At 37.5% G+C, this 17,661-nt stretch overlaps 1 protein-coding gene across 8 annotated transcripts in view; it reads right to left on the reverse strand.

The window, feature by feature from the left end:
* LOC109419246 (protein peste) overlaps window positions 1–17,661 on the reverse strand; it is an 81,516-nt gene that overhangs the window by 14,015 nt on the left and 49,840 nt on the right. For all 8 annotated transcript variants that reach the window (XM_062859314.1, XM_062859315.1, XM_062859309.1 and 5 more), the window contains 2 exons: window positions 16,729–17,016; window positions 8,966–9,271 (listed from right to left, as the gene is read on the reverse strand). In XM_062859314.1, the coding sequence (XP_062715298.1) occupies window positions 8,966–9,271; window positions 16,729–16,851 (429 nt within the window). In that variant the 5' untranslated portion in view covers window positions 16,852–17,016. The remainder of the gene's footprint in view (window positions 1–8,965; window positions 9,272–16,728; window positions 17,017–17,661) is intronic.

The raw sequence follows: 17,661 nt of genomic DNA on the forward strand, positions 1-17,661 counted from the left end.
TTCAGTTGACAAAAACGGAATAGTGATAAAAACGGAATAATTTTCTTTGGCAAAAAAATTTGCAACATTTTAATATGAATTGGAATTTTTACTGTAGAACACATTGCAAAAGTAAAAATATGCAGTTTACTATGAAATTTAATTGTTTTTTAATGTCGTTTAGCACATCTTGGTTGCACAGTTCAAAAAACAGTTTTTTGACTGTGATGACGACAAGAGGTTTTCATCACAGTTGTGACCACATTTTTCGAAATCTATTTTCGTTGAACGCAAGAATGACACATATTACAGTTCCAGCACCCGGATCGACGTTTTAAAATATGACATTCTTCCAGGAATGATTAATTTCCAGGAACGTAATTTCGATATCCTAACAAAAAGGATATGTTCACTTCCTTCCGGAAGGCATTTCTCCACGAGTATGATCTTCACAGATTCCTATAATTATTTTGTCTAGGATACTTTTAGGAAATCTTCAGGAATTTTTCTAAGCAATCACTTGTAACTTCTCCAGAATTTTGGATTCCCTAAGAAGTTCCTCCATGATTCTTCTACCTTGTACCATGCCGATTGTTTATCTTTTGGAATTCGATAAGATTTTTTTAGAGAAAAGAGGTTCTGCGCCTTATGATTTCTTCAGAAATTTCTCCTTGGATCAACCTAGATGTCCTCTTCCTCCTCTTCTTGGCGTAACGTCCTCACTGGGACAAAGCCTGCTTCTCAGCTTAGTGTTCTATGAGCACTTCCACAGTTATTAACTGAGAGCTTCCTCTGCCAATGACCATTTTGCATGTGTATATCGTGTGGCAGGCACGAAGATACTCTATGCCCAAGGAAGTCAAGGAAATTTCCTTTACGAAAAGATCCTGGACCGACCGGGAATCGAACCCGTCACCCTCAGCATGGTCATGCTGAATACCCGTGCGTTTACCGCCTCGGCTATATGGGCCCTAGATGTCTCTTTTTAAATTTCTCCTGTAGTTTCTTTGGGGATCCCTTCAAATATTTTACCAGGAATTGGAATTTATTAACCTCCCTTATGCATTATGTTTGGAATAGCTCGCTGAAGTTGTGTCTGGTTTGGGTCTAAAATTGCCCTAATGCACAATGTGGGATAAGAAAATCATTCTGGGATTTAACCTAGACATCCTGTTGAAATTCATCCAAGAGTTGTTCTGGAGATTCACCAGGGTTTTACTTTAGAAATATGTATAGGAGTTTCTCCATTTCTTTAGATTTTCCTACGGGAATTCTTTCAAGGTTACTTTCTGAAAACCCTCCAGAAATTTTTTCTGGTATTTCTCCAAACGTTCTTTCTGGAGTTCCTCCAGATTTTCTTTCAGGGATTCGATCAACAGTTTTTCTAGAATTTCATCAGAAGTTTTTTCAAGGATTCTTTAAAGAGTTTCTTATAATATTTTTTCCTGGAATGTCCTCCATCCAAAACTTTCTTTAAAGGATTTCGGACTTTGTTTTGGAGTTTATGCGTAGTAGAAACACCTACACCTGCTTTTACTAGGAATACTTCCCAGAGATTTTCCAAGAGGATTCCATCTTTCATCTTTGTTATTTCCCCATGACAGCTTGAAGAATCAGCCTTGGGCTAAAAATCTCGTAAATAAAGATAATATAATAATAATAATTCTACCCGATTTCTTGCTGCGTGTACTGGAAATCTCCCAGAAGTTTAGTCTAGTAATCTTGCAGGAAATTTTTCCTCAAATCCTCCCGAAGTTTCTTCAGGGAATCCTCCTGATGTTCTGTATAGAAATCTCGGGGGAGTTATTCCTGAAAATCCTCCAGAAGTTCCTTGTGGGAATCCGTGAGAAATTCCTTCTAGGAATCCTGTATAAGTTCTTTCAATAAATCATTCAATTGTTCTTCGAAGGATACTCTCAGAACTGATGGGATTTCTTTAGGATTTTTTTTGGAATCTTTAGTTTCTTATGAGATCCCTTCAGGAGTTGCTGGAGAAATGCCCAGATTGTTTTCCAAGATTCTAGACTCCTCTTTCCTACAGAAACTTATCTCTAAAAGACTAATTCACCTAAAATAGCTTCTGAATTATTTCCTGGCAATTTAGAAGAAATCCATTAAGAAATCTGGAGGAATATAAGGTAGAATCCCTAGTAGGAATTATTAAAGAAAACCAAGGATAACAAGAGAGATCTCCGGTAGAAATTTGAGCTCCGTCGGAAAGAAATAGTGACCAGGAGAGGAGAGTTCAGCACATCACGTAATTTCAAGAAAATCGTGTAAAAAATCGCATAAAATTTATTTCACTCAAAAAAAGTCTTGCAAAAAAGATTGTAGTGTAAAAATTTAGGCAATGACAGGCAAAAAAACCTTAAACTGTTAGATTTCTCGAATAACACTCGAAGAGGCAGGCCAAGTTCCGGTTGGTACGTAGAGCCATTAAGATGAAGAAAAAGAAAGGAGAAGAAGGATTTTCAGAAGGAAGTTCTTGGAGGAATACTCAGATGGACATCCTGGAGCAATCCCCGTAAGGGACACCAATTAAGGTGCCTTAACACAATAAGCTAATGAAAAAAAAAAATGTTCGATCTATCCAGAGTGATTTTTTCCTATTGCCGGATAGTCGAGTCCGTCCTTTGATGGTTTTATATGCACATCCCATCTACTCACTTCTTACACGTTCGGTGATTTTCACCGAAATCTCAACTGCTGAGCGTTCGGTGAAATTCTGTAAAAATCGTTTATCTGTCAAGCTCTAACGAAGTTCGGTAAATGTTAGCAGCTTTACCGATTTTTTCCGGTAAACAAAACTTAACGATTGAGATTTCGGTAAAATATTACCGAAGTCGGTGATTTTTTCTTAGTGTGTATTATTGACCTTTAATGATTAGCTACTTATGTTACACTTGGAGAATGATTGAGCCATTTTAAAAAACGACAAAATTGTTAATAATGATATTGATATTCACGTGTTACCTCCTGCCACCTCCTGTCAGATTTTCATTAATTCAATTGGCTCGGTTTAATTTATCTATTGGACTATTGGTTTAATTTTTCTCATGTTCAAATAAGAAGTAAAATTATGCTTGAGAAAAGCATGAATTAACATTATTTACAGTTGAATTCAAATAGTGTTGAAAGCTAGTGTGGCGTATACGTCTTCTATGTCATCATTGGTGGTTGCTTCAAATTCATTCATGGATGCATTGCCTCAAGATTAATGTTAAACTATAAATAACTCGTGTTCGAGGAAACAAATTTGACAAAAACTTTAGTGTTGACAAAAACGGAATGAAATGTTGACGAAATCGGATAGTGACAAAAACGGATAGTGATAAAAACTAATAGTGACAAAAACGGAACATACCTGTATTTATTTGAGGATCAAAATTCCTTCCGCATCATTCAACATAAATTATGCTACCGAAGTTTAGAACTACCAAAAAGTAATTGGGAATTTAATTTAACATTTGTAGCTACCCGAGCAGAGGAGAATATCAAAATAATAACAAAAGAATCACAAAACCTGTTTTTATACCATGGTTTGTTATTATTAACTTATTGGAGCAGTACCGTTCCATAACATGTTTTGTTATGATCGTGCTATGTGTATATTTTCTGTAAATAATATTTCAATAACGTGTTTTGTTGTAGCACAAGTTCAGTTATTATTGGGTTATTGAGATTGCACAAATATTTGATCATCAATAGCACAACAATAAGGGTTCGTTCAAATATTACGTAACGCTATGGGGGAGGGAGAGGGTCTACCGTTGTGTTACGCTTCAAACAAAATTTCAAATTCTTCATACAAAAGTTGTTACGTGGGGGAGGGTGGAGGTCAAAAATTGATAAATGCGTTACGTAATGTTTGAATGAACCCTAACAAGCATTGCAATCAAAACTACACCATTCGAGTTTTACGTTGTTCACAAAATATTATTATGAGAAAATATTATTTTATTATTATACTGACATTATATTCTAACTGTGACTAAGTCAACTTATCAATCTTTTGCCACAGACAAACAGACATTACACACTGGTAATTCTCATCGTGTACTGACCGTTAACTATTTAAAAAAAATGATAGTTGGCCAACTAGCCATCCGTGGCGCTCGCATCGTTCTTGTTCGAGTTTGACGTTTGCCCACCACCGCCACCTAGTTGATGGTTGGCCAAACTTAGTCCTTTTAGCATTGGGCGAACATGTTTCCGTGATTATGATATGAATCGAAAAATGCTCGAGGTGTTACGTCTGTTCGTCTGTGCTTTTATTTTATAAGCACTATGATAAGTATACCTGATTTATTCGTGCCGAGTTTTTTTTTTCGAACACTTACGATAATTTGTTTTTTGTTCATCACATCTTCAACTTATATTACGCGTTGCGAACATTCGAATAATACATATGTACGACGGTTTTATTATCCGCAATCTTATTAACACGGGGATGCGAAAAAAAAGTAATGCAAGAACATAGATGAAACTCAAAAGCAACAATTTTAGTTGTTTAGTTGTCCAGTTTTCTCGTAAAGCTACGACGCGGGTTTCGGTTTTTCAGCATTGGCAGTAACACTAAACGGAATTGCATACAGTTTATTTTCTGACTGAGAAACGATAAGCTTAGAACGTGCGTTATTACGAGTTGATCCGACATAAGCGTAGTTTTAAACTTATTTATACCCGGTATATAATTGAATTTAATACACAAACATACAATAACTTTATTGTATTCTTCCGACAGCCGGCTGGCGGAAGACTAAATAATATCAAGGGTTGTATAGCTCACATCACTTACCAATGTGAATCCATATATATGTAATTTTCTATCCCTTCCCACTAACAAACTTCCTTCCTGTGACAATCGTGGGGATGCGGAGGTACACACAGTCTCTAGTAGCAACGGATACCACACTAACATTTCTTCCCTTCCCCGATGACCGTAAGGACGTGGTCGGCACCGGTACTGAGAATATATATAGTTTTGAACCTTCAAAATTGTACATTGAGGATGGAAAGCTACACCCAGGCCCCGTCTTTTTGATTCCCTGTGCAATGTTGACTGTTCTGGTCAGTAACGGAGTAGCAACTACGAATTGTACGGTCATCTCATGCTCATGCTCATGCTATATTACATTACAACTTACTTTGTTATGATTTTTTTTTATAATACCAATACTTATTTTGTATAACTTATGTATTTCAAAATATGTTATTGGAATATTCAAACAAATTCGCTATTATTAGGTTGTTATTGAAACTAACAAAACGTGTTATTCAACTGATCTTCCAGGAACATCAAACAACAAATAACTCTTTACGTTGCTCATTTATTGTGCCAAAATAACATAACCATAACCACCGCAAAACCTCTGAAAATTCCTGAAATGCCTTCGAAATACCTTTAAAACTGCCTCTGAAACCCGCCGAAAATCCTCTTGATATTTCCTGAAATGCCCCCGGAAACGCCCCTAAGACCTGCTCTAAATATCACTGTCCCCAGCGTAGCCTCCAGGTACTCCCCTGAAACTCCTCTAAGACCTCTTAAAACGCCTCTGAAAGCCCCTAGAACCCCTTAAAATGACCCTCAAAGTACCCCCAGAAACCCCCTGAATCCTTAGAAACACCCATGAGACCCCTCGAGTCCCCCTTAAAATGCCCCTAAGACCACCTGGTGCGCCCCATGGAATGCCCCAGAAACGGCCCTGAGACCCGTTAGAACCCCCTAAGGCCACCTGAAGCACTCCTGAGATCTCTTAGAATCCCTGAAGCCCCATGAGGGGAACCTGAAACCTCTAAAAAAAAGCTCTTGAGATCACCTGATACCTCCTTGAAACACTCCTGCTATCTCCTGGTACTCTGCTGAAACCCCTTTTGACCCCATGCAATGTACCTTTGCTCGTTCCTATAAACGCCCCCTAGCCGCGGTTGCCATAATTATTGTCATTATTACATTTTTTATGCACAATATTGCAGGGCATAAAAAAGATGCATAAACTGAAATTGCATAGAAATAACCTGCATAAAATAGGTTGTAGTATTTAGAACAGCGTTTAAACTAATTCAAATTGGATCATATACAGGGTGTTAGGTTCCTGAGTGCAAACTTTTTAAAGGGTGATAGAGGATCATAAATGGAGAAAAAAATCGTTCTACGCATATGCTCAAATCTCAACCGTTACATAGTTATTGAACTCCCCATGTTTTTGACTCTTATTGCCTTAACTGGCTTTAACTTTAAAATGGTCAAATTTATCGCAGTTTTTTTTACCCTTATTCGAAAGATTATTGAATGTTCTATCAAATGGCATCTTTCAACCCATTGGTTAAGTTAAATAACTAAGTTTTCTAGAGAAAATAGCTTAAAAGTTGTGTGTTTTAATTTGTTTTTGTCCTTTGAAAAATGCGTAATAATTTAAAATTCTTTCTTTGGCAAAGTTGTGGCCCCTGTTCCACTCTACAATTCGTTCTTTGATATCAAACTTCTATGTATCTCTTATCGTTTTCTTGCAATTTTGATTTAAACGTCGCATTTCAGATCATAAATTTGCAATCGTCATGGTAAGCACTTTTTTGCGCACTGTGCCGCACATTTAAATTCAAATTGCAAAAAAACGATAAGAGTTAGAAGTTTGGCGTCATAGAACGAATTGTAGAGTGGAACAGGGGCCATAACTTTGCCAAAGAAAGAATTTTAATTTATTACGCATTTTTCTAAGATAATTTACATACACAAACTAAAACACGTTATTTTTAGCTATTTTGCTTAAGAAAACTTAGTTAGTTAACTAAACCAATCGATTCAAAGATGCCATTTGATAGAATCTTTCGAATAATGGTTGAAAAACTGCGATAAGTTTGACCATTTTAAAGTTATAGCCAGTTAAGGCAATAAGAGTCAAAAACATGGGGAGTTCAATAACTACGTAACGGTTGAGATTTGACCATATGCGAAGAACATTTTTTTTTTCACCATTTATGGTCCTCTATCACCCTTTAAAAAGTTTGCACTCATGAACCTAACACCCTGTATATTATATGGTGAATCATTGTTTATGATGAATGATTAACCCTCTAATACCCAATTTTTTGATTTTGATCTAAATATCATTTTTCGTCATAGAAAATCGATTTAAACATGTTTTGGAAGATGATTCTTTTTAATTCTTGATTTGGGACATTTTGGGATTTTATGATTATTTTTGAAATATTATTATTTTAATTTTTTTTCACAATTTTATTTTCCGTGTAATTTTAAGGAAAATAATTTTAGAGTGTATTCGATTCCCTTAAACTATTAAACAAGGATAGAATGATATAGGAAAAAATTAAAATATGTTAATTGTAGCGATTCAATACAAAATAAACAATGACTTCTAAAAAGTGACTTAAACATCAATTTTTCAATGATTTAAAAAAATGTAAATACGCTTTAAAATACATCAAAAATCATTTTGAGATATACAGAACAGTCCTAAATATCAGCCAAAAATAAAAAAAAAAGATTTTCCACGAAACAAAAATTACAAAAATGCTCAAACTATACCCCGTCTAAAGGCGGTATTGGGTATTAGAGGGTTATTAATTGATTAAAAAAAAATCTTGTGATTATGATTACTGATTAATGATTGAATTGCGAAAGCAGCGTGATTAAGATTAATGATTAATGATTAAACGATATTTGTTTGTGATTATGATTGATGATTTTTGATTAATCTTAACCATTAATCATTAATCTTGATTAAATTTATGATTAATCATTAACGCTCTTTAGCTTAAAAGTTGATAAAAAAAAACATCCAGTCCAAAATCCATCAAGTACCTATATCTTTAATTTTTATTTAATTTCCTTAGGATTGTGTATTTTCCTCTTTCAAGCAACTTACTGCGCCAAAGAAGTTACGTAAGAGATCGATTCTACGTCCACGTTCATCCTTGGGATCTCTCGACGTCGACATAATGAGTAGATAATTAAAATCAAGGTTAGTGTACCAGAACGAATCGAACTAAGAAATAAAAAAAGTGTTATTGTGGATATCCAAAGTCATCTTCTGGTATCCTATTTGAATGCGTGCTATTTCAAATGATGGTGCAAAATGCGTAAACGATACCTAAACTGTATCATATCATTCGTGGGGGTTGTACAAGGCCCAATGGAATGATATCGCTGGTCCAGTGATGACGCCATAGTGAACACCAATTTACGGTGTTTCTTTTGCTCATATCCGCCCATGACATGAATAAGTGTTTCGCAAGCTTAATATGGGGTATTGGTTCCCGTAGGCATACTGTTTGTAGTTTTTGTTTTTTTTTGTCTTTTTATTAGGAGTGGGCACGAATGAAAATAAAAAGAACGGAACCAATTGGTGCTGTAATCGCTTGTTGTCAGATAGGATGAATTTGGGAGCATAAGATTACTAATGGCTCTCTGACCCTACTACTCACTACTACTAGGCAGTGCACTGGCTCCAAAAAGTTCTGCAGGGGACACTTAACCCTCCTTTGGCATTAGGGTCATTTTTTACCCAAACCGTACACTACACTGGCGAGCTACTGCCAACGTGATGCAAAAGGAAGGTTAAGACTCTTCTAAGAATTCCCCCAGCAATTCATCCAGCGATTTATTCAGGTTTTCCTCAATAAGTTCAATCAGAAATTAATCCAAAATATCCGATAAATATAGCTCCAGAGATTCTTCAAGCAATCGCTCAGAAAATTGCTCCTGGAATGGCTAACTTAAGTACCACTAAGGTGGGTGTTACTGCAACTCTAACGTAAAAACTGATTCTGATTCGTCAAGCTCGATCAATTCGCCGACATTTAGCTCCATCGTTATAACTAATCAAGCGTGACAAGTACACCTGTCAGAAGATACCTGATCTCATCAATCTAGCAAATCATGCTGGCCGCTGATCAATGATATTTAAAAACTAAAAGTCTTACGCAATTCCACTAGATAGGTAGGTACTGTCATGCTCCAACTTACCAGCGCCACCACGTTGATGCTGCTGATCACATCGTCCAGCGAGCCGTTGCTTCCCTCCTCGTCGAAAAAGTACACGCTCTTCTTGCGGTAGCTAACCGTTGAGTTGTGATTGTGCCACACGATGTCCACCTTTTCCGGTCGCTCCGTAAACCGGTACGGGCCCAGCTCCTCCAGGATCGGTTTGGTGCTGTGGTTTTTCAGATCCTCCGGATTGGTCCAGTTGAAGAAGTACACGTCCATCGAAAGGGGGAACGGGGGCGTTACCCATGCGTCATACCCTCGCGAAGTTGGACGGAGCTTTAGTTCCTGGAAGGGGGAGAGAGGAAGGAGAAGAAACGATTCATTCTAGTGACACACTTTAGTTTTTGCCCCTTGCCTTGGTCGATTGCACTAATAGGGGTTAATTGATCGATAGCATCCCGTCAACGGGGCTCGATTATTAAATCCGATTGTCGCACGGTGCGAGGCAGGTACCCGATTGGGGAAGAATAACAACAAATACAGCAAGATTAGGGTATTCTAGAAACAATTAAATACTCGGAAAAGTTACGACACAGACAAACATACGTAACACTCTGATAATTCCCATCGTACACTGATTTAACGGTTTATTTAAAAATTGACAGTTGGTCAACCGGCCATCCGTGGCGCTCGCTTCGTTTTTGTTCGAGTTTGACGTTTGGCCACCTAGTTGATGGTTGACCAAGCTCAGTCCTTTTAGCATTGGGCGAACATATTTCCGTGACTGAATTGAATCGAAAAATGTTTGAAGTGTTACGTCTGTTTGTTTGTGGTTACGATGTACGAGTGTGTCTGTTGAGAATTTTGATCATTGACCAAAAGTGTGATGCATGAATTAGGTTTTTTTTTGTAAATTTGACTTCTTTCTGTATTTTATGATTCTTTCTACAGATTTTTGGAACTTTATTTTAAATGGAACTGCTTCACTGTTCCGACACGTATGAACTCCGCCGAGGGATGATTCCAAAAATCGCTCCCATAAAAACTTCAAATTTATGTATAAATAAGTTCCAGTACACTAAAATTATAAAATATTGGATTTCAACCCAGTTTAGCATGCAAATTCAGAACATGCAGACAAAGATGTTTTCGATCATATGGCAATCGTTTGACTCATTTGTCCATAACTCAGTTCAGAAACCTAATATTGAAATATAGTTTTCGGCAAAGTTGTATATTATTTTTCCTACAATTATCACCAAGGACGCCTTATTCTAACTCTTATATATACGGCGCTAGAGCGCTAGTACCACCTACTCATACTAAACGATCGAAAAATCCGATCGTTTAAAAAAACACTAATCTTCAACTTTATCGAAAACAACATTTCAAAATAAGAGTTCTGAACTGAATTATGAGCAAATGAGTCAAATGAATGCCAGGTGATCGAAAACATCCTTGCATGCAGATGTCTTTATACCGATAAATACTAAATTTCACAGAAAAACGATACAGTCATACCTCGATATAACGTAACTTTTGTTTGGCTTCTTTTTTAAATTTAAATAACAACCCTTATGTGGCCGGTAAGGTACCCTTTTCAATTTCAAATCTTGATATCTAAATGGTTATTGTGACTGGGAAATTGACACTAGAACTTAGAACTCATGAATACATATCTATAAATGAAATACACCGAATTTCAAAAAGAGGAGGGACAGGGGATGGGGGAACTCTGCAAAAAACTCTTATTAAGAACTTTTGAAGAAATTCAAATGGAATTTTAGGGTGTCCATTCAAATACGAAAACTTTAGAACTTTCTTTATTTTTCATTAGATTTCATTCATAATTCATCTTTTACATCTCTGCAGAAGCTTCTTCAGAGATTATTCCAGAAGGATTCAGTGATGCCTCCAGGAGATTCACCAGGGATTCCACTAGAAAATTCTTCAGGAATGCCTCTAGGAGTTTAATCGTTGATTATTTTAGAAGATCTCTTAGGAAGATCTCGACAGCAAAAACTCCAGGAGATTCTTTAGAAATTCTTTCTGGAGGGTTCATGGATGCTTCCTAGAGATACATCATAAATTCATTCAGAAGATCCTTCAGAGAATCCCATAGGAGGCCCTTCAGAGATTAGTCTGAGAGTTCTTTCAGAAATTTCTTCTGAAGTTCCTTTAGGAATTCCTAAAGGAGTTCGTTTAGGAACAAGTCTGGGAGGTTCCTCAGAAATTCCTCTAGAATTGCAACAGGGGATTTCTCCTGGCGTTCTGTAAGGATCGTTCAAGGAGATCCTTCAGGGATCACTTGGGGTGTTTCATCGAGGGTCCCTACAGGAATACCTTCTAGCATTCCTCCTGATTTTTTTTTTCAAGAATCTCTCTTGGAATCCATTCGGGGATTCCTCTTGGAATTACTTCGGGATGCCTCATGAATTTTTTTTTAGATATTCTTTCAGGAGTTCTTTGAAGGATTGCTCCAGAAGTTCCTTAGGTGGTCTCTCCAAGAGTTCGTTCAGGGATCTGCCCAGGACGATTCAGGGATGCCTTCATGTGTTCATTAGGATTTTTTTCAGAAGTTCCCTAAGCTATTTCAACAGGAGTTTGCTCAGGCATCCATCCAGATGTTCTTCAGAGATTCTTTCAGGAGGATTCATAAATGCCTTCTGGAGGCCCATCAAGAACTTCGTAAGATGTTTCTTCAGGAATTCCTGTAGGACGTCTTTAGAAATTAGTGTAGACATTCCTGCTGGGATTCCTTCTGAATTTCCTTTAGGAATTCGTACAGGAGTTCTTATATAAATCAGTCCAGGAATTTCCTCAGAGATTCCTCCAGAAGTTTCAGGGATTATTGCAGATGTTTTCTCTTGAATTTCTACAGGGTACAGGAGTTCCTTCAGGGAATCGTATAGGAGTATCCAAGGATACCTCCAGCAGAATTCAGGGATTCCCGCAGAAGATTTTTTCAGAGATTCCTGTGTAAGAGTTCCTTCTAAGATTCCTTCAAGATATCTTCAGCAGATTCCTCGAGAACTTCTTTTAACGATTCTTCCAGGAGTTCTTGCAGGGATTGCTCCTGGGGTTCGTTCAGATTGTAGATTGAGATTTTTCCAGCAGGACTCACGGATGCCTCCAGGAGTTACATCAGAGATTTCAGAAGAAGCTCATTCAGGAATTCCTACAGGTCTTCCGACAAGGAATCTTGTTGGGGTTCCTCCAATAATTTCCCTAGCATTATTATCAGGCATGTCTCTAGGATATTCTTGAGGGATGTTTCTTCCAGGAATTCTTTAGGGGATACCTCCTGCACGTACTTCCCCCTTTTCTTTCGGAGTTCCCTTCTAAATTTCCTCCGAGGATTCCTCCTGAAATTCTTTCGGAGATTTCGTTGTGGATTCCTCCTGAATTCCTCAGCTATTTCCTCCTGGAATTCTTTTGGTGATTTATAATGGAATTCCCCCGAGGATTCCTCCTGATTTTTTTTTATCTGTATTGATGAGATTTTTAGCCCTAGGCTAGCTAATCTCGTGACCCACGCTTTACTTCCCTTCCGAAGGAAGAACTCACATTTTGCGAGGTTGTCGGGAGTCGGATTCGATCCCAGGTCCTTGGCGTAATAGTCAAGTGTTCTAACTGTCAAACCAGGTCCGCTCAACAAATCCTGGATTTCATTTAGAGATTTTTTCAGAGATTCCTCCTAGAATTAATTGTGGAATTTCTTCTGGAATTCCTTCGGGATTCCACTGAAATTTCTTCGGGGATTCCTCCAAGACTTCCTTCATGGATTCTTCCAGGAATTCTTCCGGGGATTTCTCCTGATTCTGTCAAAAATTTCTCCTGAAATCCCATCGAAGTTTCTTTCTGGAATTTCTTTGATAATTTCTCTTAGATAGGAGATTCCGCCTGGATTTCCTTTAGGGGTTCCTCATGGAATTTCTCCATGAGTTCTCCTAGTATTCGTTCGGAGATTTCTCCTGGACTTCATATTAGAATTCCTTTTGAAAATCCTGCGAGTATTCCGCTTGGAAATCCTGTGGAGATTCCTCCCAGAATTCCTCCAGGGATTCCCCCTGGAATTTTTGCAGGGATTTCCACTTCAGGGATTTTTCCTGGAATTCTTTGAAATCCTCCTGGAATTCCGTCGGGTATTCTTTCTGGACTGGACTTTCTGGACTTCCTCCGAGTATTTCTCCTGAAATTTCTTCGGGGATTCCTCCTGATATTCCATCGGGGATCTTTTCGAAATTTCTACAGGAATTTCTCCTGAAAATTCTTCGGAGATTTCTCCTGCATTTCCTTCATAGCCTCTTCTAGGAATTCCTTCGGTGATTCCTCCTAGAATTCTCTCAGGAATTTCTTCTGGAGCTCCTTCAGAGATTCCTTATGGATATTTTTCGTTGATTCCTCCTACAAATCCTTTGGGATTTTTTTTTCTCAATTTCCTTTGGAAGTTTCTCATGGAATTCCATTGAGGATTCCTCCTGGAATCCCTTCGAGGATTTCTTCTGGATATTTTCGATGGTTCCTCCTAGAAATTTTTTTGAGATTCTTTCTCGGATTCCTTTGAAAATTCTTTCTGGATTTTCTTTAGGAATTCTTCCTGGACTTCTTTCTTGTATTTCTTCTTAAATTATTTCGGGGACTGTTGGGAACGACTGTCGGTATTACGAAGTTTTGTTGTTTTTCGGCTGTACAGTCTTTATTGAAAGCGTTGATTCTAGTTAATCTTCGCCGACGTTTCGGTCCTTGGATCGGACCTTCTTCAAGGCCAATTTTATTAAAATTCCATTTAAATTGTATAGCTATACAATTTTGAGACTTCACAAATTACTTACTCGATTCTAATCAGCTTTGGTCAAAAAATGAAAATCGGTTTCGCTCTTATTAAAGACTGGACAGCCGAAAAACAACAAAACTTCATTGTTTCGGAGATTCATCTTGTTATTCCGTCTTGGATTCTTCCTATAATTCCTTCGGACTTACTTCTAGAATTCTTATGGTGATTCCTCTAAGAATTCTTTCGGAGGTTCCTCCTGAAATTGTGTCAGAAATTCCTCATGAAATTCTTCCCGGATTCTTAATGAATTTCCTTCGGGATTTCTTTCTTGAATTTTTTCGATGATTTCTCCTGTACTATGGGGATTCATCTTGGAATTCCTTCAGGATATCCTCTTGAAAAACCTTTGTGGATTCCGCTTGGAATTCCTTCGAAAACTCCTCCCGGAATTCCTTCGATGCCCCCCCTTGGACACCTGCAGGGATTTCTCCTGTATTTTCTTCGAAGATTCTTCTGACTTCCTTCGAAGATTCCTCCTGATATTCCGTCGGGGATTCCTGCTGCAATTGTTTCGGGATTCTTTCTTGGGATTCCTTTGGTGATTCCTCTTTGAATTTCTTTGGGAATTCCTCCTGGAAGTCCTTCCGGGATTCCTTTTACAATTTCTTCGGAGATCCTTCCTTGAACTCCTTCGAGGGGATTTTTTCTGGATTTTCTTCTGAAACTCCTCGAAAATTTTCATCAGGGTTTCATACACCAGATCCTGCATGATTGGTCCCGAATTTTCTTCATGGATTCCTCCGGGAGTTTCTTTAAGCTCCTTCTTGATTTTTTTCTAAAAATATTCCCTGAAATCATTCGGGGGTTCCGTAGTGTAAATAAAGCGACCTTATTATCAAAATTGATATCTCTAGAAAGTTCTAATAAAACAAAACAAAAACTTCAGCAAAATCGAAATGTTATTGCCCTTCATTTGCAATGGATAATGCAACAAGCAGAACACTAAAGATACGTCACAATAGGTCTAATCACTGATCGGCGATCGGAGTGATAAACCCAAACAGAAATAAAAAAGGTATCCATTTAAATGTAATAATTCATGTCACCAATGGTCATGAAAAAGCTTAGACTACAAATTCTAGAGCGTAATGACCTCTTCTCTGTTTTGCCATTGTTGATGCGATGGTCAAATTTTAGTCACGCCGATTCACGCCGCCGCCACTGCCGGCCAAAATTGACCCTCACGCCGCCGCCAAGCAAAATATAGTCGCCGCATAGGTCCAACTGGAATGTTTTTGAAAATAAATATGGTATCTACTTCTATTTGTGACAGACCTAGGTTGCTGATACACTAGAATATTGTTTTCCTTATCTTGATCTACAGGGGATAGACAAAATGATCGGGACAGGCAAAATTTTCACTTTTCAAAAAATATTCAACTAACTCTAACTATCCTAAAAATGCATCAAAAATCATTTTTTAGTAAATTGGTCTATTTTTTTAGATGCATTCCATTACTTTTTCAATTTATTGGCGGCTATGTTTTTACTTTCCTTCAAAACACATTTACATATAAATCAATTAGAGGAAAATTAAATGAACTATAACTTGCATCTTGAATTTTGAAACGATGTTGAAATTTTGGATAATTTGGTGTTTTATTAGATAAATAATCAAATCGTTATAATTTTCTTCCGTGTTAAGAATTTCAAGTTAAGTCAAACGTTTTTCATAGCTTATTGTATAAGTCATGAATGGTCAAAATTATATTGCATTCGGTTCATTTAATCCGGAGATATAACAGCTCAAAGTTGGCTGTCTGCTAATTTTAACTTTTTCAAGACTCTTTATAACTTCGTAGAGAATGGCCCAATCTTTTCCAAATTTTGACCACTGATACACAACCAGTTGATGAACTTACAGTAAAATTTGAGAATATTTGATGCACTTTTCAAAAAGTTACAGCTAGTTATATAAGATAGTTATATAGGATAGTATATAAGACATATGCGGATAAAATTAATTAAAGTTACTCAAATAACTAGACTTTACAAATAGTGGCGTGAGTGAGAAAATGGACAAATTGGAGATGAATTTGCGAAAAAGTTACTCGTCCTCTCGGTTAGACTCGAACTCACGAAACCTACTCACAAGACAAGCACGTTCCCAACTTCACCTCGAGAACCACGAGAAGACCTGAAGATGTAGCAGCTCGAAATTCTTACGGTTATCTTTTCCACAGACCGCATTTCTTCGGATAAATTAGATACCCATCCACACAACGCTTCTATTGTATATGTAAATCCTAGGCGAGAGCACATTGTTTTTAGTGTGTTGGAAGTCCACACACCTCTTATCGACGTCTGTGTCAAAGAGATCGCGTGGTGAGCTTCCAACGGGTCGCGGCGTTCTCAAACGACCGGTTACGGAACATGAGTCCGTTGCTCGATGACATATTCAAATTAATCAATTATCGATTTTTGCGGCTTAGGTTAGTCTTCTCGTGGTGTAGTTGGCAACGCGCCTGTCTAGTGAGTAGGAGTCGTGAGTTCAAGTCGCACCGAGAGAACGAGTAACTTTTTCGCAAATACCACTCCAATTTGTCCATTTTCTTACTCACGCCAGTATTTGTAAAGTCTAGCTTTTGGAATTAAATAAAAATTCCACTCGGCTGGTAAGCCGCAAAAATCGATAGTTAATTAATTTGATTATACTCAAATGAATTAATTCAGTCGAAGCGGCAAACGTACGGTAAATACCCGACCATACTGAGAGTCACGGGATTTTCGATTGGTCCATGAGCTTCTCGCAAAGTAAAATTGCCCCAAGAAATGCAATAACAAAATACATGGATTTTGTATAATAAAAAAATAAAAATTGGAAAATAATCACTCCAAAAGAATCATAGATACACTATTGAGATTCTTAATAGTTTCATGGATTCCACTTAGTTAAATAGCCTTACGAGACTCGAGTCGCTACGACTCATACCGATCGGGCAATAAAAAGTAAACGATAACTTACCTCATACAATATGTCCCGGAACACCGAATGGAAGCAGAATGTGAAGAACACTCCGAACGCCAGCAGAAAGACACCTCCGGACGTCAGAATGCATCGGCGGTTGCAGACTTCTTTGAAATGCATTTTTTGTTGTTGTTTTGTTTTTGGTAATATTACGAACTATGTGATGCTACTTAATACTAACGATCTAAACCCGGAACAGAATACCGGCTGCTGTTCTTCGGTCGGTTGTAGGTCTCAAACTGGACGGCGCTGGTTGGCGATGGAAGGATGTGATGTGGATGAGATCTGGAAGAGAGACGGGGAGATATACAGGCGACACGGTTATACTTGTTCTTGAAGTTTGAGCGGGTTGTTGAAATTGCGTTCATTAGACAAAAAAGACAATTAAAGAGGTTTATGTTTTAGTTGATGATTTAATATCTTTAAGCATTTGTTCATTATTTTATTGTGATATTTGCGATTATTTTTATCAATTCGGTCCAAAATAACCGACTACATCCCGAGCAGGAATGAATAACAGACACGTAACTAGAGCATACCAAAGTCAGGTATCATACCAAAACAAGGTATTGGTGGACAACCGACCAAAATAACTTATTTTGGTATGTTGTATGTATTGATAAAATACCTCAACGAGGTATTGGTTTGGTGTTGAGGACTGCTTGAGGTATTATTCAATTATGGAAAAACAGCTATTTGTATGGGTGAATTCCCGATTATTATTTTGGTATTACCATACCTGATGTCATTATTCATGCGTTATGCACAGAATACACACCAGTTATTATTTTAGGTATTTTACCTCTTATGCAGGGCTACTTAATACCTCATCCAGGTTGTACGTATTCAGTTTTCTATACCTGAGTTTGTTATTCTTAAGCTATTTTCTCCTGCTCGGGATAGAGGGCAAAAGAATGGGTGATGAATATG

This window comes from Aedes albopictus, chromosome 3 (assembly GCF_035046485.1).
Source record: "Aedes albopictus strain Foshan chromosome 3, AalbF5, whole genome shotgun sequence".
NCBI classification, from domain to species: domain Eukaryota; kingdom Metazoa; phylum Arthropoda; class Insecta; order Diptera; family Culicidae; genus Aedes; species Aedes albopictus.